We start from the raw sequence: 25,941 nt of genomic DNA, 5'->3' as shown, positions 1-25,941 counted from the left end.
CCATGCAAACATCTAGGATACTGTGAGCTGAGGCTGAGGCTGGAACTGAGGCAGCCATTTCCAGGCCTCGAGGAATGGCTAGGGCAGTGGCGAAGCTGCTGGCTTTCCTCAGGTACAGGAACAATAACTTTGCTACTCTTATACCCTTGACCTCTATTGGCAGAGGTCATTCTCTCTGACCAATAAGGCAGGAAGCTTCTAGAAGGACCCAGATGGAGAGGTGAGGGGGGGCCATGGGTGATACATCACGGGCCACTTTCACATCCTAGGTTTGCTATTTGGAGGGAGGAAAACAGATCTCCCGCTTGGGTCAGCCTGTTTGGGTGCTTCTTAGTTACCTGCACTAAAACACAAACCAAAATCGGTACATTAAAACTGTATTGGTTTTCAAGTTGTCTTCAGGTTAACTAGTAATCTGTCAAACTTATCTCTAACACAGAAAGGTACCCTGAAGCTGGGCAGTGGTGGCACACACCTTTAGTGCCAGCACTTGGGAGGCAGAGGCAGGCAGATCTCTGAGTTTGAGACGAGCCTGGTCTATAGAGTTCCAGGACAGCCAGGGATACACAGAGAAAGCCTGTGCTGCTGTAAATTTAATGGCATGCTCTAATGTCTAGTATCAGCCCTGTACTTATTATTACTGCATTGCATCTAACCTGCTACCATAGAGACACAGACACCTGTTGTGTTTTAGAACAGCCTTACATAACTTGGGACAGGGCCGATATGAACCCTCTAAGCTACCTTTGCCGCCCAGCCCCATCCCAGGCTACCTCCCACCCATAGTTCCACAAATACTTACTCCACCATCCACGTGCTTCTTCCTCCACCTAACCCACGGCAGCTTCAGCTTCCTTCCTCCTTCTCTTCCTATTCCTCCCATGATCCTTCGGTCCCCAAAGCCATGCCCTTGGTCACGCCCACCTCCATCTGCCCTGCACAGCTTTAGGCCTTTAATCAGCCAATCAGAGATAATTCCTTAGGCAAGGTTACAACTGTTATTTTGAGGTATGGAGTGTCTGCTCATCTGGGCAGTAACCAGGTCTTGGGGGCATCAGAAAACAAAGCACCAGACCAACCCCCAACACCCTGTCTCAAAAATCCCATTATATAGGTATTTACAAATATCTCTATCAGGCACATCTACCAATGTTAGATACAAGCTAACTCATCTTTTGAGACAGTCTCACCAACCTGCCTTGGAACCATGTAGCCTGGATTGGCCTTGAACCCGTGGCAATCCTGGCTGGGTGCTGGGATTATAGGTGCCAGCCACCATGCCTGTTCTCATTCTGCAGTGCTCTTGACCATATACAGTGCCAAGATTAACTGTCCGCAGAATTCACAATGGTGTTTCCATATGAATGTGTAGCAAGCATTGGCCATATCTGGGCAACCCTCTCCACCCTCACCTTGCCCTGTTCCCACTCCTCCCCATTCCCCAGTAATGAGTGCTTCTAAGGGTTCTTTCCTTTTATTTCCAACATAAGGGAGAACTTATCTTTCTCTCCTGTTTTGTTTAACATGTTGTCTCCTGGCTACTTCCATCCCCTGGATGGTGGCAGAGTTCAGTGTTCTTGATAGCTGAGTGATAATCCAACTGTGTGCATAAACTTAAAACATCCACGGATCTGCTGAAGGCCACACGGGCTGTTTCTATATATATTATAGCACAGCTATAATGTATATCAAGAGCTATAATGAACACCCGTGTGCAGGCACTTCTTTTGGCGCTATATAGACTGGTACAGCTAGACCACAGGGAAGCTCGAGTCTAGGCATTTGAGGATGTGGCAGGGAGGTGACATGTGGCCCAGCCTGACTGGGTGCGTGTATCCATTCTGTGTGTGGCCACCTGCACTCTTCTGTCTCTGAGGATGACCTGGAGAGCTACTTTTGGCTCACAGAGCAACCATCAGCCTGGGTTCTTAAAAACGGAGGGGGGAGAGAGGGAGGAGAGAGAGAGGCGGGGAGTGGAGAGAGCCAGCCAGGCTGTCCGATTCCCGGAACTGTTACATAAACTAGAATCAATCATTGCTGAGGCACTGCATGCCTTGGCTGATGCTTCTAGCACACGGAAGACACAGGGCTGTCTTTACTGATCTGACATCTGAGTTCCCTGGCTCTGTGGCCTTCTTTAGCTGGCATTTTAACCACAATGGCCCTGCCAGTCCATGGGGTAGAGCTGGGGCCCAAATGAAGGCAGTGACACATTGCACTAAGCCTCCACTTGGCCGCCAGCCTCAAACCTCAACCTGCATCTTCCTCCCGGTTTCCATTTCTCAGCTACATTCTTTCTAGAAAGTCTCCTCCAGCGCTGCCCTCGCCCAGCTATGCAGGCTTCAGACGGCAGCTAATGGCCTCCAGCTGTGCCAGCTCCTGGCCCTCTGTGGCCTGGCACCTCCTGATACCAGTGGAACCTCCCCCTCCTTCCCCGACCCACAGTGATAGTGGTGGTTACAACTTAACCATGCTTCCGATTAAGGCGGGAAAGCGGATCGAGGACCCTGCAAGGTGTAGAGACAATTCTGAGGCAGGATGAGTGTGCAAACCTGTTCCCCGGTGGGGAGTCAAAGGCGCCGCCGTGACTGTGTGTAGCCTGCAGAGCCTCATCTCCTCAGGAGCGCACCCCAGCCATGGCTGTCCTTGTAAGATCAGAAATGCCTCCGACATGGAGCAGGGTGGGAGCAGCGCAGGAGGTCTGGGTGTTAGAGTGGGGTGGTGTGTGTTGGGGAAATCGGCCAGCCCAGTGCTCAGAGAGTCACTTCCTTCCTGAAAGATCGAACATGAACCCCAGGGAGGAGGTGGCTCTCTCCGACTCGCCTTGGCCAGCTGTGTATAATGAACACCTCCCATTTCAGCACTCCGCGGGGCACAGGGGCTGGGAGTGTGGTGCCACCCAAAGGTAGGGAAGAGCAAGTGAAACCCTGACCCCAAGGCAGCCCTTACGAATCAGTCAGGGCCTGTGACATGCCGCATGCCTGGTCGCTGGCGTGACCAGCCAACTGGGAAAGGGCTGACTGAGGGTCTGCACTTGCAGAGGCATGGAGACTGTTGAAGAGAACACTGAAGATGCCTGAACTGCTTGCCCATGTCTCAAGGTGTAGTTTATTTACAAAGTGAGATAATGCATTAAAAACAATGATTCAGGTACAAACAGGTATACGATAACTCGGTGTTCATGAAAAGTATATAAATATATTACAGGAAGTTGTATATAGTAAACATTAGAAACGGATACAGTAAACATTGCTAGTTTTCTTCTATGCCAATATTACTGTCATTAAAAGCTTAAATACTGGCTTCAAGTATCCCCTAGAAAATAAATCTACTTTATTAAAATACTGGAAATTTTTTGCTATAAACAAGATTTGGTACATTAAAAATAGACTAAGTGTGTCTGTAACAATGTCCGCTCTGATCAAATGCTGCTTCCGGCCCTAAGACTTGACTCATTCAGTTAGGGATGAAGGATTTTGACAGCCATCAGAGGTTAAAGTGACTGTAAAGCACAGCATCTTGACACAGTATCTTACAGGAACAGCCGCTCTGGAAGGACGCGGGACATCGCGGTACTGCAGCCTTGCTGCTCTCGTGTGAGTGGAGAGCAGGAGTCAGTGGGAGGCAGAGCAGGAGGCGAGTGGCGGGGAAAGGCCTGCTCTGCCTCACGGTGGGAGCCCCAGCCGTGCCTTCTGTTCTTCGGCCTGAAGATGAGTCAGGACGTAGAGGACAACCTGATAGCAGAAGACATACTGACCCTGTAGGGGAGGCAGTGGGAAAGGTGGGGGGACACGGATAAATTTTATTTGCATAATGTAAGTTTATACACAATAGGTGTTTGAGAAACTTGAAAAAATAAACTGTTTAAGTGCTGAATGTAAGAGTCAGTGTATAGAATTGTATAGTGTCATAAAACTATAAACAAAAAATTACTAGAAAGGAGAAGGGAAAGGCCCAGTAGGTTATATGGATAATTCTGGGTTGATAAATGTCCTAAGAAATCCTTCTTCCTCTAACCCTGCGTCCGTCCCCACAGCAGCTCACGTTCTAATACAATATTAGAACGATCACTTAAAGTGAGCCCAGTCATGCCACTCCCCACTCCAGGCCTGGGACAGCTTGCCTCTCCCTCAGAGGACGTCACAAGCCCTGGCTCTGTCCCCTCCCAGTCCCTCCTGTCACTCTGCTGCAGGGACCCACCCCTTTGTGGCAGCACTCTGCCCCAGGACTCCTCACATCTCAGCTTCAGCGCTGCTTCCTTTTCAAAACAACGACGTTTATTAGATTTGTTCTTCTACAGTGTCACACACGCATATAATGCTTTGATCCCCTTTGCTCCCCCACACCCCTCTCACTGACCCTGGTTATCACCCTCCCCCCCTCCATGTCCTTTTTGTGATTCACTGACTTTGACCGTGAGTTTGGGGCTGTCTACTGGAACCCAGAGGGCTCATCTGTGGGGAAACACCTGAAGGCAGGGGTTACTTTCTTTTTTAAACTTTGGACAGGGTCTCACCCTGCAGCTCTGACTGGCCTGGGCCTCTCTATATAGACCAAGTCGGCCTCAAACTCAGAGGCATGGGGCATCGAGCCTGGCTGGCGTTGTCTTCCTAATGGTGTCACTCTGTCTAGAACTGTAGCGGCTGGCTTCCTTCACTCCTCCTCATGCAAGTGCCCCTCACTCTCAGAGCTGCATGTGGGCCCGCCACACTCCCCTCCCCCCCCCCCGCCACTGGGGTGGCTCTGGTCCTGCAGCAGGTGTGTCTGGCTCTATGATGCGGCCGGGGCCCTGGGAGAAACTCCTGGCGCAGACCTCAACACACAGGGAAAAGAACAGCGCTTCCACTGATCAAAACAGTGTCCTGAACTAGCTTCGGCACGGCTGCAGATCAGCTTCACGTTTATGGAGCCTTCGTTTAAATCAAAACTGCACGACTGGGAAAGTAGGCAAAGCAAAGACAGCAATGCCAACGTTTTTAAGAGGCAGATAAATGGGATGTGGTGGACATGTGGAAACCTTTTTTTATCTACCTTACAGCCAATATAGAAAAAAGGAAGGTGGAGGGCCTTAGCAATGCTAGGCTCTTAGAACAGTGTGCTTTCTGTAACAGGTGGCTCAGCTGGGCGATGCAATCGTGCTCAGTTTCAGGAAAGAAAAGTGAACACAACAAGAGCTTGTGGGAGCTCCTGGCCAGTGACCGGCAGAGCCCATCCTGGCCCCACTGTGCTGCAGGCCTGCCTCTCCATCCCATCTGGGCTCCAGCAGCCTGCGCTGCCCTGCCTGCCAGGCTGGAGCCCGGGGAAGGCTGTGGCCCCTCCGTAGGGCAGTGTCGGCATCACTCCTACTCCGAGCTTCCAACACACATGGTCTGGGACCTCTCAGCAGACAGGCTAGGGAACCCCAGGAATGTGCCTGAGTCAACTCTTCCAGTCTGTGATCACAAATGTATGCCATCCATCATGCCTGGCTCTGTGTGTGTGTGTATGTGTGTGTGTGTGTGTGTGTGCGCGCGTGCGCGCGCGTGCGCGCCAGGTTTCTCTATGTAGCCTTGGCTGTCCTAGACTTGCTTTGTAGATCAGGCTGGCCTTGAACTCACAAAGATCAGCCTGCCTCTGCCTCTGCCTCCCTGAGTGCTGCCACGCCCAGCTCATGCCTGGGTTTTTCTGTAGTTTTGAGGATCAGACCTAGGACCTCCTGCTGTTGTGACATGTGACAAGCATTTCACTGAAGGAGCTATCTCCTGAGACCCGTTCTCCACATTTTAAAAAAGTAAAGGTAATATCTAAAATGATAAAGTCTAAAATACTTCATTATTTTCTGAATTGGCCCTCAGGCTAAAATAATGGTTCTTTATGACAACAGATGTTGGTTTTATGCTAGAATGTGGAAGAAAATCCTTAAAGAGAGAGAGAGGTTGCTGGGCCGTGGTGGAGCCTTCCTTGATACTCCAGGTACCAGGAAGCCCTACAGTTCCGGGTCAGCCTGGGCAGCACAGCCAGACCACCCCAGGAGGGGAAACACGCAAGAGAGAACAAAGACCGGAGAACAAGGTCTCACCTCCGTCTGCACCATGCCGTGCCGTTGCAGCCTCATGCAGCGCACCAGGTCGGAGATGTCGAACTGCAGGAACAGGGCGGGCGTTACACACAGCCGGAGGACGCACACGTGTGCAGCCGGGGAGGACGCACGCACGTGCACCCCGCACCCTGCTCTCTATGCTGCTGCTCAGAATTAGCGCCGACTATGTTGGAAACCTTCAACAGACGCTCTCTTCCTCTGAAACTTAGCTATTTTCTTACACTATGAAAAATACCGTAAGCCATTCCTCACACGCTGCTGTCCAGAATAAGATTCAGATCTTTTTACTTGAGCTGACACCTAACGGTCTACACAAGGGCAGACGGACTGCTGGGCCTGCCCCCCTTCAATGCTCAGTTTCTGAGAACGGCAAGCACTGGACAGAACTGCTTCATCTGCAATCCTTAAGAGACAGTGGCTTCGATCAGTGTATATGTGGGTAAATGCAAGACAGTTTGGCAACTAAGTAGGTTTTACACTTAGGTTAGAGTGAAAGTAAGTTTACACTGTTAATTGCTTTTTTTAGAACGATAGATTAGCATTTAATTTTCAAACAAAACGATTCATTTCTTATCCACAGGGAACACAAAAACAAAGCCCAGTATTTTCTCTTAAAGAGTGGGCCATCTTTTGGACCTCGGCATTTCCTATAAGCCTGGCAACAGTCGTGAGCGGATCTCACGGAGACGCTCAAGACCGTGAGAGGCGAGAAGGGACAGCGCCACAGAGCTTCAGCGCACAATTAGCTGCTGCACCATCAAACAGCAGATTATGTCTGGTACTCACTTCAAGGTCTTGGCTGATTAATCCTAGGACCACGTCTATGCATATGAGGGTCCCTGAACGTCCAATGCCAGCGCTACAGTGCGTGACGACCGGGCCTGACCGATGGATGTGTCTCATGTAGGAGATGAAAGTGAGCAGGTCGTCTGGCTGGGAAGGCGTGTCGTGGTCTGGCCAGGCGGTGAAGTTCAGATGGGAAATGTGCCGCACCTCTCCTGTCTGAGAGTGTAAACGTGAGAGTAAGCCACAAGGTCGCGTTCTTCCTAAGTCAGGGTCTCATAATGTTATTTTGATCTTTCAAACTTGGGTGGTATACTGGGTCAGGGCAAAAGGAAAATGGAAGAGAGAAAAAGGCGTCATAAATACCCAAAGCTGGGTATGGTGGTGTCCACCTAATTCCAGTGTTTAGACCAAGAGAAGAGGACGGAGTGCTTGAGGCCAGCTGAGGGGTACAAAGCAAGACTGTGACTCCAAACCACAGCAGCAATAGACAGAAAAGATGTAAGTGAAATACACTACCAACACCACTTCCTCCACTTCCACAGCTGCTGTCATCACTGCCACCGCCACCACCATCACCTCCTCTTCCACCACTACCACCACCACCACCTCCTGTACCACCATCACCACCACCTACTCCACCTCCACAGCTGCCGTCACCACCACCACCACCATCACCACCATCATCGCCACCACCATCACTGCCACCTCCTCCACCACCATCATAGTCCTCCTGTCACCACCACCACCTCCTCCACCTCCACAGCTGCCACCTCCACTACCACGGCCGCCACTGCCACCGCTACCACCCTCCTGGCTGGGGATGGTATTCCGGCCCTTGGGCACACTCTGCACGTGTCATACCTAGCTCGTGTGGGCTCATTTAAATAAACACACTGGCAGTGTTGAGTCTCAGAACCTTCATACCCGCTTCCCGATTAGGAGCCCCTCCTGGGTCCCCGACGCTTCATTATCTCCTTCAGTGTCTCTCAGGCCTCCCGGACTCAGTACTCACTGTTCAACCATTTCTTTCCCTGCTTCATTCCCCCTGTAAACAGCAGCATCCCACCCCCCAAGGCAGTAAGCGCCATGGGGTACGGAATGACTTTTTGTTTGCTGTTAAAATGCTCTACCCGGGGTTCCCAGGGCTGGAGTTCAAGCACCACGTATATATGACCAGATCACTCGGGGAACACTAAGCACTGGGCAAGCTTGCATCAGCCAAAGCATGGCATGGTACCCAGGAATGGAAATAATTTCCACATGTCAATTAGAGGCTTAGGTTTCCTAAGAGAGTAAAATCTGAATACTCTGTAAAATAATGAGCTATAAAGAAAATTCCCACACAACACATGATGCTAACAGAAATGAATATATATATATATATTTTTTTTTAAATAAAAAAGTGAAGAAAGGGACTGGACTGGGGACACAGCTCAGTGGGTAAAAGCTTTTCACGCAGGCATGAGAACATGAGTTTGCAGCCCCAGCATCTGCAGAAAAGGCTGGCATGGCGACGCCCCTTTAATCCCAGGGCTAAGGAGATGGAGACGGAGGAGCCTGGGCTTGCTGGCTAGCCAGGGCAGCTCAGTCTGCGAGCTCAGTATTGCGGGAGAGACCCTTTCTCAAGGAGGGTGGAGAGCCACACAGGAAGGTTTGAGCATCAACCTCCAGCCTCCATACATACTTGTGCAATACATACCTGCATACATCTGTGTACACACACAAGCGCACATACACATAGAAAGAAAGAAAACTGAAAGCAAAAGTTGAAGAAAGCTGACTATTGAGTCGCAAACATGGCACCACATAGCTCCTGTTTCTGTGAAGGGGAGCGCAGGCCTATCTCTTGAGTTCAAGGGTAGCCTGGTCTATAGAGCGAGTTACAGGACAGTGAGGACTATAAAGACAAAGCATGTCCCCCCCAAACAATCAATCAAAAAAAGAAAGTCTGTATGCACGCTGTTTGTTTCTAAGAAAGAATGACGGTCACACTGGAAGCTCCCATCTTTCATTCTAATACAGCAGCCACCAGGGGAAGCTGTAAGACGGCCACACTTAATGCTCTCCGGGATGCTGCTGTGTTTACAGGACCACACATTCCTTAAATCCCAGCACCCAGGGGCTAGGGCTCCAGCTTGTCTGTAGCTATGTAGCGGATTTGAGGGTAGCCTGGGCTACATGAGACCTAGTCTCAAAAATAAAACCACAGATGACCTGCTTCCATTGCAGCAGTCACAGACAGTGCCGGCCTGCCTTCTTGGGAGGAGCCAGCCAGGGAGGACCGCTGACTACCTGAATGTCCTCCAGGGCCATCAGCCTCACAGTGAAGCCCTTCAGCTGCTGCATTCTCAGGAGGGCCAGGCGCAGTCTCTCGGTGGCCATGGTCGTTGTGCCGAGGAGGCTGGGCCAGTAGCGTTGGCATTTGACCTTTTCTCCTTCCACCTCCTGAGTCATCATGGCAATCACTGTGGCGTGCTGCTCCCAAACCATCTGCCAGAAATCCCCGACCGTGGTGGGCAAAGGCCCCTGGCAGGCAATGTAGACGAACTCCTGAGTGCCCACTGGGATCCGGATGAAACTGGCATTGATGTATCCGCCGTCATCCCCAAGGGGCACTCTTGTGGTATCATCTGAGAATGTCCAAGATGAAAGAGTTATGTCACACACTGTCACTGCAGCCTTCACAAAAACCAGGGGTGAAAGGGCATAACAGCTCCTTCAGCCCCGCACAGGCTAGCGTCCTTGTGCTTTGACAGGGTACATTTTCAAGTGCATTAGTCAGTCCACGCTGTGCTTACGTTTTTATAACTCTATTCACTCCATGGGTGTGTTTATTGTTACACTGTATCCACACTGCCTGCATTTATTGTTACACTGTAGCTAAACTTGCTATACTGGCCCTCTAGAAGGCTTGCGGTTTAGGAATACAGAGTAAATGTGAATTACTATTGTGAGAACAGATGTAACTGAAAGTAAAAGTAACAAATTCAAGTAGCCCTTCACAGTAAACAATTAGAGAAGCAAACAAACATTTTTGTTATTTCTCTGTCGGAATTTAGTGCCAATTACCGCTGTCCTGAGATGATGGGACAAATACTGTCACAGAACAAAAGTTAGCACTGAATGACACTGTCCAAGCAGCTGCTGGGACATTATTGACAGATCTAACTCACGTATACCTGAGAGGGGGTTTTTATTTTATTTTGTCATTTTTGTATTACTTTATTTATTTGCGTGGTTTCTTTGGTGTGTGTGAGTGGGGGGGTGCCACAGCACACATGTGGAGGACAGAGGACAACTTGACAGGGTCATCTCTCTCCTTCCACCATGTGGTCATCTGGCTCAGCACCTTTCTTTACCTGTTGCGATATTGCCCTGGTCTCATTTTTATTTTAAATATTTATAAGTTTAACAAGTAGTTTTGGTGACAACCAAGGTAAAACCTTTAAAAATAGGTTTCAAAATTTATTGCTTGACTTTTCTTTCTTAGTTCATAGTATGTTTCCTTACAATAAATTTACTATTTTTATATTTATAGTTTGTTCCATTCTGACTTCACAATATAAATCTGAATGTTTTTCGGCCTCATATAACAGCTGCTACTTTTTTTTTTCGAGACAGAGTTTCTCTGTGTGGTGCTGGCTGTCCGGGAACCCACTTTGTTCTCTACTTGATACTGAACCATGATCTACTCCATTTTAAAAACTTTTTCTTTTTTTTTAAACACACGTCCTCTCTATGCAGTCTTGGCTCTTCTAGAACTCACAGCACATACAGTCAATGAGAGCCACATCAGAACCACAGAGAACACACCTCAGTTAGACCCACACCGGAACGCACAGGGAACACACACTTAGACGCACACTGGCACTCACAGGGAAGGATGTTTTTGTATCTGTTCTTCCTTCGGTTTTCCTTAGTCTGTCCAATCAGACACTGATCCAAAGGTTTTAATTCTTGAAGGTTCTACAAGTAACAAAATGGACACGAGGTTAGATAATCCAGTCAGGGAAAATGCTTCTTTTGTCTGTGCTGATCGGGGCTGGCCGCTGCTAACAAACAGAGTCCAGTTCAGATTCTCAAGTCCCTGCTGAGTGTATTAATACAAGCACCTCTGACAGGACAGGTCTCGGCCAGCTAACCGATAGACAGCACTTCTTAACCCAAGTTTTCACGTCGTTTAAGATGTCTATAATTCTAAAAGAAAAAAAATCTACAAAGGCGAGTTTGGCTCAAGGCAACATCTGGAATATTTTCTGGACAGTGTCATCTGTAGGGTCACAGACTATTGCTGCTGAGGACGGTTCACTGTGCAATAGTCAGTTCTTTCTTGTCATCCATCCCCTCACCCTGAAAGGCATCGCTACCACCTCTCGGGCAGATCTGCGAGGTACTGGCAGTGAGCAAAGGGACACTTAGCTCTCAGGGAACTTCATAGAGACAAACAAACATGGTGACATGCTTTTTAGAAATTATAAGATTTTGGGGGAGGGGAAACCATGGTCTACTTTAATGGTGCTGTGATGGACAATGATTTTAACTCCAAACCTTGAAGAAGATACAACTGTTTCTACAAAATGAGACTTATGGAGAGGAGGTGTGCACCCCGTTACTGATGGCCTATGGAACCGTTAGAGTGCAAGCACATAGCACATATGCCATTATGTCTGCATCTTTTTTATGTAAAAAGGTATTTCTACATGAGGAATGCAGGATATCATTAGAAAAATCAGCAGTTAATATGATCTTGTCAAATCAGTATCATTAAGATCCTCAGTGGGAAAACTGATTTATCATTAGATATGGTAAGCCCTTTCTAGAGTGGGGCGTAAGATGGAAGTAATTACAGAGTGGTGCTGGGGAGTGTTGTGGTTTGAATGAACACAGCCACAGGCCCACGGGGAATGGCACTATCGGGAGGTGTGGTTGTGCTGGAGTGGGTGTGGCACTGGGAGGGCTGAGTCTCAGATGTTCAAGCCAGGCCTGGTATCTCACTCTTCCTGATAAAGGTGCAAACTCTCAGCTCCTTCAGCACCAGGTCTGCCTGCATGCCACCATGCTTCCCACCATGACAGTAATGGACTGAACCTCTGAACGGTAAGCCAGCTCCGATGAAATGTTTTCCTTTGTAAGAGTTGCCCTGTACCTAGCCTATCAGGTCTCATCAGGAGTGGCTGCACCATCTTCCTCTGTGGCCTGGTAAGGCTGCTCCCCCCTCAGGGGGAGATGATCAAAGAGCCAGCCACTGAGTTCATGTCAGAGACAGTCCCTGTTCCCCTTCCTAGGGCACCCACTTAGGCACCGAGCTGCCATGGGCTCCATTTGTGCAGGGGTTCTAGGTTATCTCCATGAATGGTCCTTGGTTGGAGTATCAGTCTCAGAAAAGCCCCCTGGGCTCAGATTTTTGTTTCTGTTGCTCTCCTTGTGGATCTCCTGTCCCCTCCAGGTCTTTCTATCTCCTCGTTCTCATAAGATTCCCTGCACTCTGCCCAAAGTTTGGCTATGAGTCTCAGCATCTGCTTTGATACTCCACAGGGCTGAGCCTTTCAGAGGCCCTCTGTGGTAGGATACAAAGGAAATAAACTGTAATTAATAAAAAATAAAAAAATTACAATAAAAATATATAGAATTTGCAGCATTATAATAAACATGTCAAAGCTTTATAAAATATATACTTTCCTAAACTATACTATGGTTTGCTCAAAATATTAAAACCTAAAAAAATAAATAAATAAAAGGAGTTGCCCTGGCCCTGGCATCCCTTCCCAGCAATAGAATTCTACCTAAGACAGAATGCAACCGGAAGTTTCTCCTAACCTTGGGCCAGCCAGGACACTCCGTAGGTGCAGGAGCCACTCACCTCCAGCTCCTTAGACGGGATCCCTTGGTCAAGCAAGCCCTGAAGCGTGCGGATGGCGGCCTGCAACTGAGCGCCGGTGTACTTGCCGGAGGGAGGGACTCTGACCACTGGCAGGGCCGCCAGCTCCTCGTTAGTCAAAAAGAGATGATCTGTGAGAAAAGACCAGATGGCTCTCAGCTCTCCCTGGAGCCTACAGGGAGGGGCTTGTGTGAATGAGAGGCTCAGCAGAGCAGCTCGGCCGAGTGCCGATGACGGCGTCCACACAGCTTTGGCTACTGCACAGCTACCTCGCCACCGCTCACGTCTGGAAGGCTTGCGACTCCCAGTTAGTTACATGTTTGGGTGGAGCATGTGTCCTTTTTGCCTGATTTTAATGGCACTGTTTATATGAGGAAAGCCTGCCCAGGAGCCCTATTCCTGTGCATTAGATTCGAAGTGCTGCGGAAGACGGAGAAGCTGTCAGAAAGAAAGCCACCCCTCAGGAGGCTGCTCAGAACACAGGCTTCCCTCTTTCCTACCTTGGCACTCAGTGCCGCCAGCCGGATCTGGCAGAGAATACTCTCCTCGGGCTGGTCAGGGGTTGAATTAACCGACTACCCTGGAAGGACCTGGTCCAAGTGAGTATCCTCTGTGTGGACTGGTTACTACGGAAGGTCACTACCCTCCTGGCAGTGTAGATGTCTCACTCCTGCAGTGGTTAGGGCATGGTGGCGGCCAGCGTGCAGGAAGGAGGTAGTAATGCTGAGCACCACGAGGAACACAGCTGGGCCAGAGCCCTCAGGGAGCTCAGCGCCTGCTGGGCCAGGTTATCGGGGTGCACAGTTAACTCTGAAAGGCGGTGTGAATGCAATCTGAGCACAAGAGCTAAGCCAGTGTGTGAGCGCTGCAGGAACCCATGGAAGCGCTGGGCCCATCAGCCTACCCAAGCAGAGAAAGGGCTCGAGTCACTGACTCCTTTTAAAATGTTAATAAGTCATTTAACCCCAGCACCCAGGAAGCACAGATGGGCGGACCTCTGTGAGTTCAAGGTCAGCTTGGTCTATGTAGCAAATTCTGGGTTAGCCAGGGGAACATAGTGAGACTCTTGTCTCAAAATCAAAAAACAAAACAAAAATACTAAGACTTTGTGCTTAGTGTTTTTTTTTTGTTTTTGTTTTGTATTTTTGACTTGACACAAGCAAGGGTTATCTGGGAAGAGAGAACTTCGGTTGATTAAATGCCTCTCTCAGACTGGCACGCAGGCAGGCCTGTGTGGTACATTTTCTTGATTGATGTTTAAGGACTCAGCTTAGGGAGGGCAGTGCTACCCCTGGGTGGGTGGTCTGGGTCCTCTGAGAAAGCGGGCTGAGGAAACCATGCAGAGCCAGCCGCCAGCAGCACACTCCTCAGCCTTTGCTTTGGTCCCTTCCTCCAGCTCCTGCCCTGCCCTCCCTCAGGGATGGGCTGTGGTCAGAATTAATAAACCGTTTCCATCACAGGCTGGTTTCCGGTCATGGCGTGTATCACCTTGACCAGAACAGGCATCAAGTAACAAAACTTCACTCCTCATGACACATTAAGAAGCATGAAACAAGAGAAAACTAGTATTTCTCCACGGGTTCTGCTGTACAACGAAATGGTAGAGGACAGCGCCACTACACGCAGAAGAGGCTGGCCTTCAAGGGCAGCTCCTCCCTGCATTTCACACATTCCCCCATTTTAACCCCACAGAAGGCGTTACACAACAGCAAAATCATGACTTTCGCTTCTGTTTAAGTTACTATGCTTTGTGCTCTCCCTAAGCCACAGAGAGCTTTAGCCTCTAACTATGCAAATGATTTGGGTATGGTAACCAAAGTTGGTATTTATGTGATTTAGCTTCATGCATAGAACTAGAGAGCACATACATATGGCCAAGTAACATCCGTACTGTAAAAAAAAAAAAAAAAAAAAAAAAAAAAAAATTACTTAAAGCATCAGTTTTTTTAAAGAAAAAACTGGAAATAAAATTCTTACCTTTGTCAGAATCCTTGTGGTTTGTCGTCTCTATTAGCAACTCATCTTCCATAGATATTTCTTCCTGTGCTGCCTGCGTCAAGCTGTGCCTATGAACACATTCAGAATATTTTTGTCTCCACGATAATTGTAAGTATCACGATTAAAGTCACTTGTTTTCTCTGTGACAACTACAACGCTGTTACTCTTCCTCAACTAGGGAGACGGCTCAGCGGGCAAAGGTGCCATCCAGCCTGCTGACCCAGTTTCATCCCTGGGACCCCCATGAAAGGCAAAGAACTGGCATAGTTGTTCTCTGACCACCATACTTGTGATTTGACATGTGTGCTAACACACATACACGTGCACACACACACACACACACACAATAAGTAAATACATGTTAAAAATTAAAATAATCAGATCCAGTCAGGCCACGGTAGTACATGCTTGCTTGCTGTCAGCTCCTCGGGAGGCTGAGGCAGGAGGATCACCTGGAGTTGGAGGCCGGCCTGGCTAACGTAGCAAGACCTTGTCTAAAATACAAACAAAAATTAAAATAAACACAGAATCTCTAAAGCTAAGTAATTCCCTCCATTCCACGCGTCCTGAAATCCGAGGCAGACATGGAGTCAAGTGCAGTCAAGTGCACAGTAGCAGTTTTGCTTGCAGACAGCCTCCAGGTCTTTGACCCTGAGGCTGCATGGCTTAAAGGAATGTCCTAGGTCAAGCATGGTGGTAGACGCCTCTAGTCTCAACACTGGGGAGGCACTGAAAGCGGATCTCCGCGAGTTTAAGTCCAGCTTAGTCTACACAGCAAGGCCCAGGCCAGATAGTGAGACCTTCTCTTAAACGCAAGCATTTTCTAACATCATTGGTTTCATACGGTTTGAAATATTTTTACTGCATCTCATTTAATCATGTAGTGTTTGTGTTTGCAGGCATGCCACAGTGCACAGGAGCGGGGCAGTCTGAGGAGTCCTCTCTTTCCTGCCAACAGGTGGGTCCCCGGGACTGAGCTCAGGTCATCAGGCTTTGCAGCAAGCTCCTTTACCTGCTGAGCCATCTTGCTGAGCCCCTTTACCTGCTGAGCCATCTTGCTGAGCCTGGCTTCATTTTTTTAGCAATAAAAACTTAAAAAACTTGAAAGTACCAAAAAAAAAAAAGACAAAAATGAAACAACAACAAAAATACCTGTAATCAGCAACAGTCACCATTTTTGGCATATTTTATTTTAGACACTTTCTCTCTCTCTTTTGTTTTTCTTTGACCAACAGGTATATAATAAAGACATTTTCTTATGTCAAGAGAATCTCTGTGAATTTGAGTTCAGCCTGCATTATAAAGTGAGTTCCAAGCCAATCAGAATTATGTGCTAAAGTCTTATCTCAAAAAAATGAGAGAGAGACTTATCTATATTTAACTGTGAGGCCATAATTTAATCAATATTTTTATTAAAAAACAAAAAGCTTCATTTAATTAAAATAAAAAGAAGAAAGTGTTTACACACACATTGAAAAAGGTTTTTATTTTTTTACCTTTCACTGTTTACTGTTTCTTCACAGCCATTCATTAACTGCATTGAAGAGAAATAAAAATCAAATTAGTTTACTGTAATAAAACCAATCTCGTAAAGCTTAATTATTTTCTGTGAATTACTTTTTGTTGTTAATGCTATTATGCTCATGTTACAAGGACACATGGCATTCAATTACCATACTACGAGAAGTGGCTGAGGCGCCTTCTGTGGCCTGTGAAGTTTTGTTGGTTAATAGTAATTACTCTCTTTGCTTAACTTTAGTTAAAGTTATTCTTTACAAGAAAAGATTTACTTTATTTTAATTATATGTAGAGGAATTTTAATTCAGGACATGGCTGTCTTGGCAAGAGAGCATAACCAAAGACCTTCAGCTCCGGGTGATCCCGCTGGAATATGAACAAGCAGATTTGAGTTCAAGGTCAGCCTAACGTAGAAAAAGTTTCAGGTAAAGAAAAGTTTAGGTCCAGGCTTGGTGGTAGACGCCTTTAATCCCAAACAATGAAGGTAAAGTTAATTTGTAGAAGGAAGCACCTATGTTTGAAAGATGTCTAAATTCAGTGGCAGAAAAAGTGATGAATCAGAGAAAAACCAGAAGAGGATACACCTAACTCTCATGAAAGAGAGGGGATTGTGGAGTGGGGAGGGAAAGGGAAACTATCAAGGGAGCAGCACACATAGGGGAGACAGTTTTATAAAGGTTGAAGAGAGAAATTAGACTCAGGTGAAAACAGAACAAGGCAAAGAATGAGAAGGAGCCAGGAGATTAGAGCAGATTGCTGGAGTTAGTTTAAGGGCAAGCAGAGCAACTCAGAGGCAGAAAGAAAGGTCAGATTGAGTAAGTCAGCAGGGAGAGAAGTTTGAATCAGAACAGCTGAGATGAACCACCTAGCCCAGAGTTCAGAAAGAACTAGGAAGGGTGAGCTTATTCACTAGAAAGACTCAGAGGCTGAAAACATTCTAAGCGTAGGTTAGATTGTAGAGAAGCTGGAAGCTTCCAGGACTAGGCCTAGGTTAGCGGATGGAAGCAGTAAGCCTCTGAGAAGACAATTAAACAAGGCGAATAAAAGCTACTTTTACAATTATGTGTGTGTGCAGTGCATTAGTGCAGGTACCTCTGGAGGCCAGTAGGGGGTGTCAGATCTCCTGGAACTAGAGTTACAGGGGTTTTAAGAGTTTCAAAATAGGTTCTGGGAACCAACTTCTGAGCCATCTCTGTAGCTTTAATTATTCCAAAGTACACATTTCATCTATTCAAGTAACACTAATTTATTACTACAGATGGTCTGGCCCCAACTATTTGGTTTTAAGCATTAATAATCATGTGTGTGCACTGTATGTAGGTGTTTGTGTGTGTGTGGACGTGTGCTCATGTGTGTGCATGGTATTTAGGTACGTGTGTGTGTGTGTGTGAACACAGGCATGCACATAGAGGAAGCTACAGGCCAATGTCCCGTGTCTTCATTGGTCCCTCTCCATGTCATGTTTTGAGACAGGAGCTCATGGAATCCAGGGCTCATAAATTCAGCTAGGCTGGCTGTGCAGTGAGCTCCGGAGATGCTGGGATGTGCTCCCTTTGCTCTGCAGGGTACAGGCGCTCCACCTATAGAGTACAGGTCCTCTCCAGTGCAGAAATGTGTGGCTGGCCACCGCTACTCATGTAGGTATCGGGATCTGGATTAAGGGCCTTGCGCTTGCTTCACAGACAGTTCATGATCATCTCCCTTGCCTTGAGCTCTGTATTCTCAGAGCACAGACTTCCAGGATTCAATTACACTTTGGGAAAATGAAAATTATAACACTTGTGATAACTACTACAAATGTTCTCTTCCCATTCATCTTAGTTTTTATGTTTGTTCCAGAGAGTTTCACCTGCTAACTTTCCATCACAGGTGTGCTAAGAGAGATTACAGGTGTACTAAGAGAGCTCATAGCTATGGTAAGACCACAGGTGTCAGCCTTCAGATCAATAAAACTGGTGGCTTATAAGAAGAGGCACAGATACCTGTCGGGTGTCTAGAGGGACAGCTGATCTAGAGGGATGGCCACAGCTAAGAATGTGGTTCACGTGCAAGCCAGTGAGGAATCCGATTGTGTTGATATTATCGTGTTATTATGAGAAAATAATTCTGTTGTGGAGGCCACTCAGTACTGTTATGGCAATGGAAAGACAGTCCACAACTCAAGGGCCCACTCGTGGGAAATGTCTGGCAGGGAAGGACAGGTTGTAAGGAAAATGGTGGGACTGAAGATGTGCTCACACAGCTTGAGCCAGTTTTTATAGTACAGACCCAAAAATCTTTGCCGCATTGTTGTGCAATAACAAAAATGAAAAGTAAAATTTCCAAGTGCATGGCTGATTTAATCTATTACAATATAGCCGTACGACAGAATATTAAAATGAGGCGAATTTGTATATACTTATATGGAAAGAAGGCATGAACAATTGTTAAATGCAAATTTTAAGAATGTGATAAGATGCATGTTAAAAGAATGACCTGTGGGCTCTTGCCATGCAACCAAGCTTTGAGCTCTGTGGACCATAGCCTGAGCACTCCTGATGGCTGCTTTCACATGCATGGTGCAGGGGTAGACAGGAGCCTGTGGGGGTGTGAATGAGATGCCCCACTGTCTTGGGCATTTAGGTCCTGGGTCACCAGCTAGTGCTGCTCTTTGGGGAGATTTAGAGGCGTGGCCTCACTGGAGCAGGTGTGTCACTGGAGGTAGCTTTAGAGTTGAAAGACTCTGCCATTTCTAGTGCTCTTTCTGCTTGAGCTCTAAGATGGAGGCCTCAAGCTTTCTGCTCCAGCTACTATGCCTGCTGCCACAATTCCTGCCATGGCTGACTCAACTCTCTGGGACCATGCGCCCACAAACGCCTCTAAGCTGCCTTGGTCATGACAGTTTTTCACAGCAGAGGGAAAGATAAGTATAAGCAGAAGATTAAAAAAACATTTTACATTAATGGTTACATTTAAAGTAATTTGTACAATGAAAATATATCCTAAAAATCAATATAATAAAGTTTTCTGACATATTTGTTACCGTATGACATAACATACTGTATGTTATGAATCTACATAATATGATTTTGCTCCTTTTCCAAGAGAAAAGAAATTTTAGATGACAATTTTTAAAATAGCAGGCAAAGCTTTTTATTTATTTGTAGCTAAAAGGGACTTTAGAACACCCCTATTAAAGGTCAGTTTTAAAATACTGTAGTAAATCTGGGTGTGGTGGCACAGGCCATTAATCCCAGCACTCAGGAAGCAGAGGTGTTGGTACAATGTTCTTTTAAAATGTATACGCCTTACCCTTGTTCATTCAAAAAAAAGAGAGGAGGAGCCAGAAGGCAGGAGATGAGTGGGAGGAGAGGAGCGAGAGGAGAGTGAGGAGAGCAGAGCTGGAGGAGAGAGCTTGGAGGACGTGGAGCATGAACCAGACCTAAGATTTCACAAAAAGCAAGTATAATGTGGGAAATCTAAATGTTAGGAAACTGAGGGCTTGGAGGTTTAGGAGGGAGTAAATATTGCCCAGCATTGTGTTCTAGGTTAACTAAAAACCCAGTCTCTGTGTGGTGATTTGGTTATACAGCTGTTTAAGATTAACAGCAAGCTTTACCAGAAGATAAACCAGTAGTAAATATTAATCGTCTCTTACAACACAGAGGCAAGAGGATCTCTGTGAGTTCAAGGTCAGCCTGGTCTACAAAGTGCAGGACAGCTAACATTACACAGAGAAACCCTGCCTCGAAAAACAACCAACCAAACAACCAGAAATACTAAAATACTGTAGTGAAAATATAATTATTGTTATGCCTTATAAGAGTCATGCAACCTTTCGAAGAACTTGTGCTACTATTGAAAGGGTTAGACTAACTTTGTAACCTGTATGTCTTCTAAAGCCTATAGCTTTGAGTTTTAGGTTCAGGTTAAGCTAAAGCCTCTTAGTACCTTTCCAGAGAATGGAGGAATGTGACCCTATCTGTGAGGACAGATATAAAAAAAGGCAAGCAAGCAATGACCTTCACTCAGCAAAAAAAAAAAAAAAAAGGACCAGACCCTTGTCTTTGAGATAGCATTTCTTAGCAACAAACCCAGACTTCTTCTGAGTAGCTTTTGACCTGCAGCCAAAAGTCCACAGCCCCTAATCTTCAAGGATGAGCTAACCACCCCCACCTTCAATTGCAGCTGCATCCACACTTGGCAGAACTGGCCAAGCTTGAGCACCTAAGACTAGCCAATTATCTTACTTTATAGCTTCCTCATCCAATCCTAAGTTGCCAAAACTGCAACTTCAAATTTCCCGCAATTTTTCTTTTAAAAACCTAAAGGCCTTTGTCTCCCGGTGCCACTCTTTGCTGACCAGCAGGGGTGACTCCATTGTGCAATGGTTAATAATCCTCTTGCTTTTGCAACGAGTCTTGGTCTGGGGGAGTTTCTGGGAGGGGCGTGATCTTGAACCCCAGGTCTTACACTATAACAATTATTATAACTACTAATACTATGATAGTATAAAAGAATATCTTAAATAAGCCCTCTAGAGAACAGTATTATTTTGAGATAGTCATAAGCTTCTTGGCATCCATCCATACTCCACATTTGTATCTATCTAATGACAATAGCCTTGTGTGTGTTGAGATGGTGTAAGTATAGATGCCGATGGTTGACTTGACAAGCAGTTTGACTTCCTCTCCTTCTCCCCTTTCCTTATTCTTTCTTTCCTTCCTTCCTTTTTCTCTTTTTGTTGGTTTTTCCAGATAAGGTTTCTCTGTATAGCTTTGTGGACCAGGCTGGCCTTGAACTCACAGAGACCCACCTGCCTCTGCTTCCCAAGCGCTGGGATCAAAGGAGGAGTGTGTCACCGTGCCCAGACATTGTTTCAATTGAGAACTGATCCAGAGTTTTGCTGGCAGTGACACTGTAATGTAGTAGCATGAAAGCGGCTCATCGCCCCCAAACATGTTCTGTTGGGAAACATGTGGCCCTGCCGTCTGCTTCACCTGTGTGATTCAAACACCACTCTAGGGAGGCACAGCAGCCAGGCTGTTCACGCAGGCCCAGTCCTCACCTCAGGGACGTCCTCAGGTAACGGAGAACCGTCACAATCGGTATCCTCTGCCCCTCCTTCCCCGTTTGTCCTCAGTGGGTCTGGGAGAGAAACACACAGGTCAAGGAGAGGAAGAAATGTTCAGAGGGCACAGCGGAGGGCTCATTTACCCACAGAGGGCAGCGGTAAACAGACCTCTGCACGGCAGCCCTGTTAGTGCTCTAACTGGGAGAGCAGAGAGTAGGTGAAGGTAGAATGGACTTATCTAAGAAGTGGCCATGCTTTAACAATGACTTACTGTCAACTGGAGGGAGAGACGTTTACACTAACATATTTATAAATAAAAGCTACGATACTTATTGATACTTTCTGGTTTGCTTTTATGTAATCCAGGCCGGCCTTGAATTTGCTATGTAGCTGAAGAGGACAGTGAACTTCTAATATTCCTGCCTCCACACCCAAGCGCTAGGATCATGGGCTTGTAACACCAAGCATGGTTTGCATGGCACTGGGCATGGAACCCGGGGCTTCATGCACTCCAGGCAAGCATTCCACCCACACCTACACCCACAGCCTCGATGGATACACCTGAAATCCCACACACGGAAAGGACAATAAACTATTTCTGAAAACACCTCCTAGAAACTGATGAGTGAAGGTGTCGCTGATGTGTCCCAGCTTTACCCACCAGCCCTGCCCCACATGTGTGTGTGAATTCCTGGGCACACTGGCTTACTCATCTGGCTCACTCACCTGGAGAGCAGGCCCGTCTGGTGGCATGAGTCTGGTCCAAGAGGTTCCGGGCTTCCTCATCCACCACGTCCAGCAGGGACTGGACAACTTCCGCTTCCTGGCGATCATCGTAGCTGTCATCATCCTGTGAGTCAGAGTCTGGGAAAACAGAAATTTGTTTTAAAAGCACTGATGTGAGAAAGGCAGGCATGCTGACGTCCTAAGTGTCGCTCTGGAAGGGAGACAAGGTCACCTAGACCTTTCAGTCGAATTAGGTGAGCTGCCTGCTGTGACAGCCTACAATGACTAGTGAGTCAGTCTGGCAGATATTAACAATCTGATGCTTATTTCATAACATTAATGGCAAGTTATGGGTTCATGAAAGAGATGTTATCTTTGAAGATGAGGGATATAACAGGCCATGTAGAATATCGTCAATATAAAATTTCTAGACTGTTTTGCAGTCTGTGAAGACTGCGCACAGGACCGTGAAATACAGAAACTGTCTTTCCAAGCTCTACGTCAGCTCATCTTTGGAGATGAGGACGGATGCTGGACATTTGCGCAGTAGGCAATCAGCAGTACTAGTTTTATCTTATCTCATTCTCCTCGTTTCTTCGAACAGTCTTCCCTTTCAAAAGCTGCATTAGCATGAGAGGTGGCAGAAGGGGAAAAGTGACCTGCTTTTGTTGCTGAGCTTTTAGATCATTTACAGTGACTGTGATGGCTCATTTGAAAACTACCTTTGGCTTCAGTCAAGTCCGTTGACCCCGAAATCTGAGAAGAAGGGCGTTTTCCTCCTGGGTGCACAGCCTCAGTGGCTTCTTCCCCATTAACCTGAAGTACGAGACCACAGCAAATCACTGTGTTACTGTTGTGTCAACTTCTGGGACTAGCGGGCTGCGCGTGGCTCCGCTCTCCACCTGCTCAGCTCAACACTCCCCTTACATTGTTGTATCTTGCATCTTATTACTAGGAAACATCCGTGGAGTGTGCAAAGTGGATGGGAGTGCCCCTCACTGAACACATCTGGAATTGTGCTATTTCTTTGCACTACACAAAAAGCTCTTACTCGAGACGTGCTTTATGAGAACAGCTTAGAAAAGTCTAAGGATTATAAAAGCCTAGAAGTGGAAAGAAAGGAGGAAAATTATTTTTGGTCTTTTTTCCCTTTTCTCAGATAGTTGCTGTACAGCACAGGGAAGCCTCAGACTCATGCCCCTGTTGCTTCGGCCTTCTTAGTGCGGAGATACACGTACGCACCACCATTCTTAGACTTCACAGTGTGGTCTAACAATGAAGTTTATGGACACAACAAAGGACTGATGACCACGTGATTTTTATACATCTACTGAACTGAACGCAGCCAACAGACTGTGACGCACTTCAGGGGCACAGCCTGGAAGGACGGACAACGTAGCTGCCATGGAGCTAGGCTTGTGCCCAGCGGTTCAATCCCCAGAAGTCTGTAAAAGGACATGGCTTCCGGGTTAGGGACAGGGCGTGTGTCTGCTTCTCCTCTCACACAGAGGCCCGCGCAGGGCCTGCGCACGCTGCCGCAGTCTTCATGAGTCCACACGTGTGTCAGTCCCGCTTCATTTAGACTGCCTTGCTTCCTTGGTGACCTCCATGCCCCTGGCTCTTAGAATTTTCCTACCCCCTCTTCCCAGGATTCCCCGAGGGGAGCGGTTTCAAGGAGGCATCCCACTTGGAACTGAGTGTTCTAAGGTTTGCCACTCTCTCTCCAACTGTGGGTCGCCGTGTTTGCTCTTCTCTACTGCGGGAGGAAGCTTCTCTGATGATGGCTGGGGAAAAACTGATCTGTGCGCATTGCAGAAGGTTGTTAGGAGTTATTTTATGGCCACGTTCCATTAGCGGAACAGTAGCATTTGGTTTTCCCTAAGTCCCCTGGCCTGTCTCGTTTCCAGTTCTGTGTCCAAGTGAGAACCTCTCACAAATGAAAAAACTGGTTCACCCCAGCGTCTCGCTGAGGTACAAACCACTCTTAAGGCCAGGCCCAGTGCCAGCAGTAGATGGACAACACAAAATGAGCTCAGCGGCATCTTTGGAGGCTCTTTGTCTCATAAAGTTTTGACAGGGCCTTACAAATTTTTATTTTATTTTATCTTACAGGTCATTTTCGTATACATTATGACTTTTGGTTTGTATTTTTAAAAGATTCTAGGGTATGCAAACATATGTATCTCATGCGTTTTCTTTGGCTTTCTTCCGTTTGTTTGTTTTATCTTATTTTGTCATTATTCTCCAGATGCCTGTGAGAGACAGGAAGATTTGGATTCTGATAGGAGGGAAGGTGAGGTTAATCTCAGAAGAGTCGGGGAGGGGAAACCATGATCAGAATATACTGTATGGGAAACATTAATGTTCAATAAGAAAAAAGAACAATAATAATTAAAAAAGAGAAAAAAAAGGTGAATTTGGATAAACTGTAAAATTAAATGACTAAGTCACAGTGAGCGTATGCTGAGGTTTGTTCTGAAGGCCTAACTCTTTTATTGAGAAGTTAGATATGACCAAAGTACATCTCCTCAGCTGGTGATGTAATGCTCACTGGTTGTGAAATCCCATTTCTCATGAGGAACCCACAGTCTGGGCATCAGTGCTCAAGGTCAGTGTTGTCAAGGAGACCTTGTGGGAGATTTCAGTTCCAACAGGAAAGCTGGCATCCACAACAATGAAAGTCCTCATTTCTACGGTTTGATGTCAATTCAACAGAAACTCTACACTTGTTCATTTCAGCACACTGCTCCTTAAAACGAAAACAAACATTATCCAGCACGAGTAATGGTAGAAGCCGTGACCATTCAGCTGCTGCAGCTCTGTGAGGCTCAAGAGCTGGATCAACAGGAAGGCAGCTCGGCCACAGTGCAAAGCCAACACAATGCACAAACACTCCGGTGGAGCTATAGCCACTCCTGCCTGACATCATTCCTGCCTCAGCGTGCTTCAGGACTTCTGTGTAGGTACAGCCTGGTGTCAGGAAGTCACAGGATGGGGCTTTTGTTTACTGTACACATTTTCTTCTTCAAAACCCAGCTCGTGTCCAGGAGATGGTGTGGTTCTGTTTAGATTACTACAGAGCAAACTGTTTTACGCGGAAGACACGCCTTTTAAGTTGCCCGAGCAGACACCTGAATAGTGAGAGTTGGACTTCACGCGGTGAGTGTAGGACAAAACAGTTCCGCAGAGTACAAATCTAGCTCTGATCCACTCAGAAAAATCACAAAGCATGGAAGGAAGAAAATAACAAAAATGAACCCTACCCAAACACACAAGGGCGCTGAGAGAGAGAGAGAGAGAGAGAGAGAGAGAGAGAGAGAGCAGAGGTAGACTCACAAAGGATCTGAGCCTTGGCCAAACTCCTGCAGATGCCTCTGTGCTAACAACTGAATGGTTTAAGATCTCATCTTCTTATCCGGCAAAACATGCACAAGGCTTTAAAAGAAGCGAAGCCATTCCTTTGGCTTTCACTGTCGCTCCTTACCGGGGTCATGGGTTTAGCCTTCTCAGGCTCCTGTGGCTAGTACTAATCCAGAAGGGCAGCTCTGCAGCTAACCACACACTCCTCCTGTGGTCCAAGATGGCTGAGGGAACCGTGCACACTAACTAAGCATCGCCAAGTCAAGTCTCGGCCATAAAACAGCTCGCGTGCCAACGGGTGCAGCTTGAGGCCTGTGCTGTGGGTTCCCTTAGCAAAGCCTGTCAGTTCACCACAATGGAGGCGACCGTTAGCGTATGTGTCTGCAGAACATTGAGTGAGGAAACCAATCTGGTATGAAGCACAAGCTCATTGGTTATTAAAAGTAGCTATGACATGAAAGGAGGGTTTTTTCCTTGCCTTGGAGAATGAATTCTTAGGCGTGAGTGCGGGCTGTCCACAGGGCTCCACACTGGAATGGCCTG

General features: G+C 46.9%; 1 protein-coding gene across 1 annotated transcript in view; it reads right to left on the bottom strand.

Annotated features, from left to right (window-relative positions):
* Positions 1 to 3,089: 3,089 nt before the first annotated feature.
* The window catches only part of Ptpn13 (protein tyrosine phosphatase non-receptor type 13), a 158,088-nt gene continuing 135,236 nt past the window's right edge, over positions 3,090 to 25,941 (bottom strand). The window contains 13 exon segments of the mRNA XM_060381048.1: positions 3,090 to 3,682; positions 3,684 to 3,758; positions 6,059 to 6,121; positions 6,866 to 7,081; positions 9,158 to 9,495; positions 10,741 to 10,831; positions 12,726 to 12,874; positions 14,721 to 14,809; positions 16,238 to 16,275; positions 21,307 to 21,386; positions 22,039 to 22,176; positions 22,761 to 22,854; positions 25,877 to 25,938. Of these exon segments, the coding sequence (XP_060237031.1) occupies positions 3,533 to 3,682; positions 3,684 to 3,758; positions 6,059 to 6,121; positions 6,866 to 7,081; positions 9,158 to 9,495; positions 10,741 to 10,831; positions 12,726 to 12,874; positions 14,721 to 14,809; positions 16,238 to 16,275; positions 21,307 to 21,386; positions 22,039 to 22,176; positions 22,761 to 22,854; positions 25,877 to 25,938 (1,583 nt within the window). The 3' untranslated portion in view covers positions 3,090 to 3,532.

Source organism: Meriones unguiculatus, chromosome 3, assembly GCF_030254825.1.
Source record: "Meriones unguiculatus strain TT.TT164.6M chromosome 3, Bangor_MerUng_6.1, whole genome shotgun sequence".
NCBI classification, from domain to species: Eukaryota; Metazoa; Chordata; class Mammalia; order Rodentia; family Muridae; genus Meriones; species Meriones unguiculatus.
Note: the sequence above shows the minus strand (reverse complement) of the source record. Positions and strands in the feature narration are given on the sequence as shown.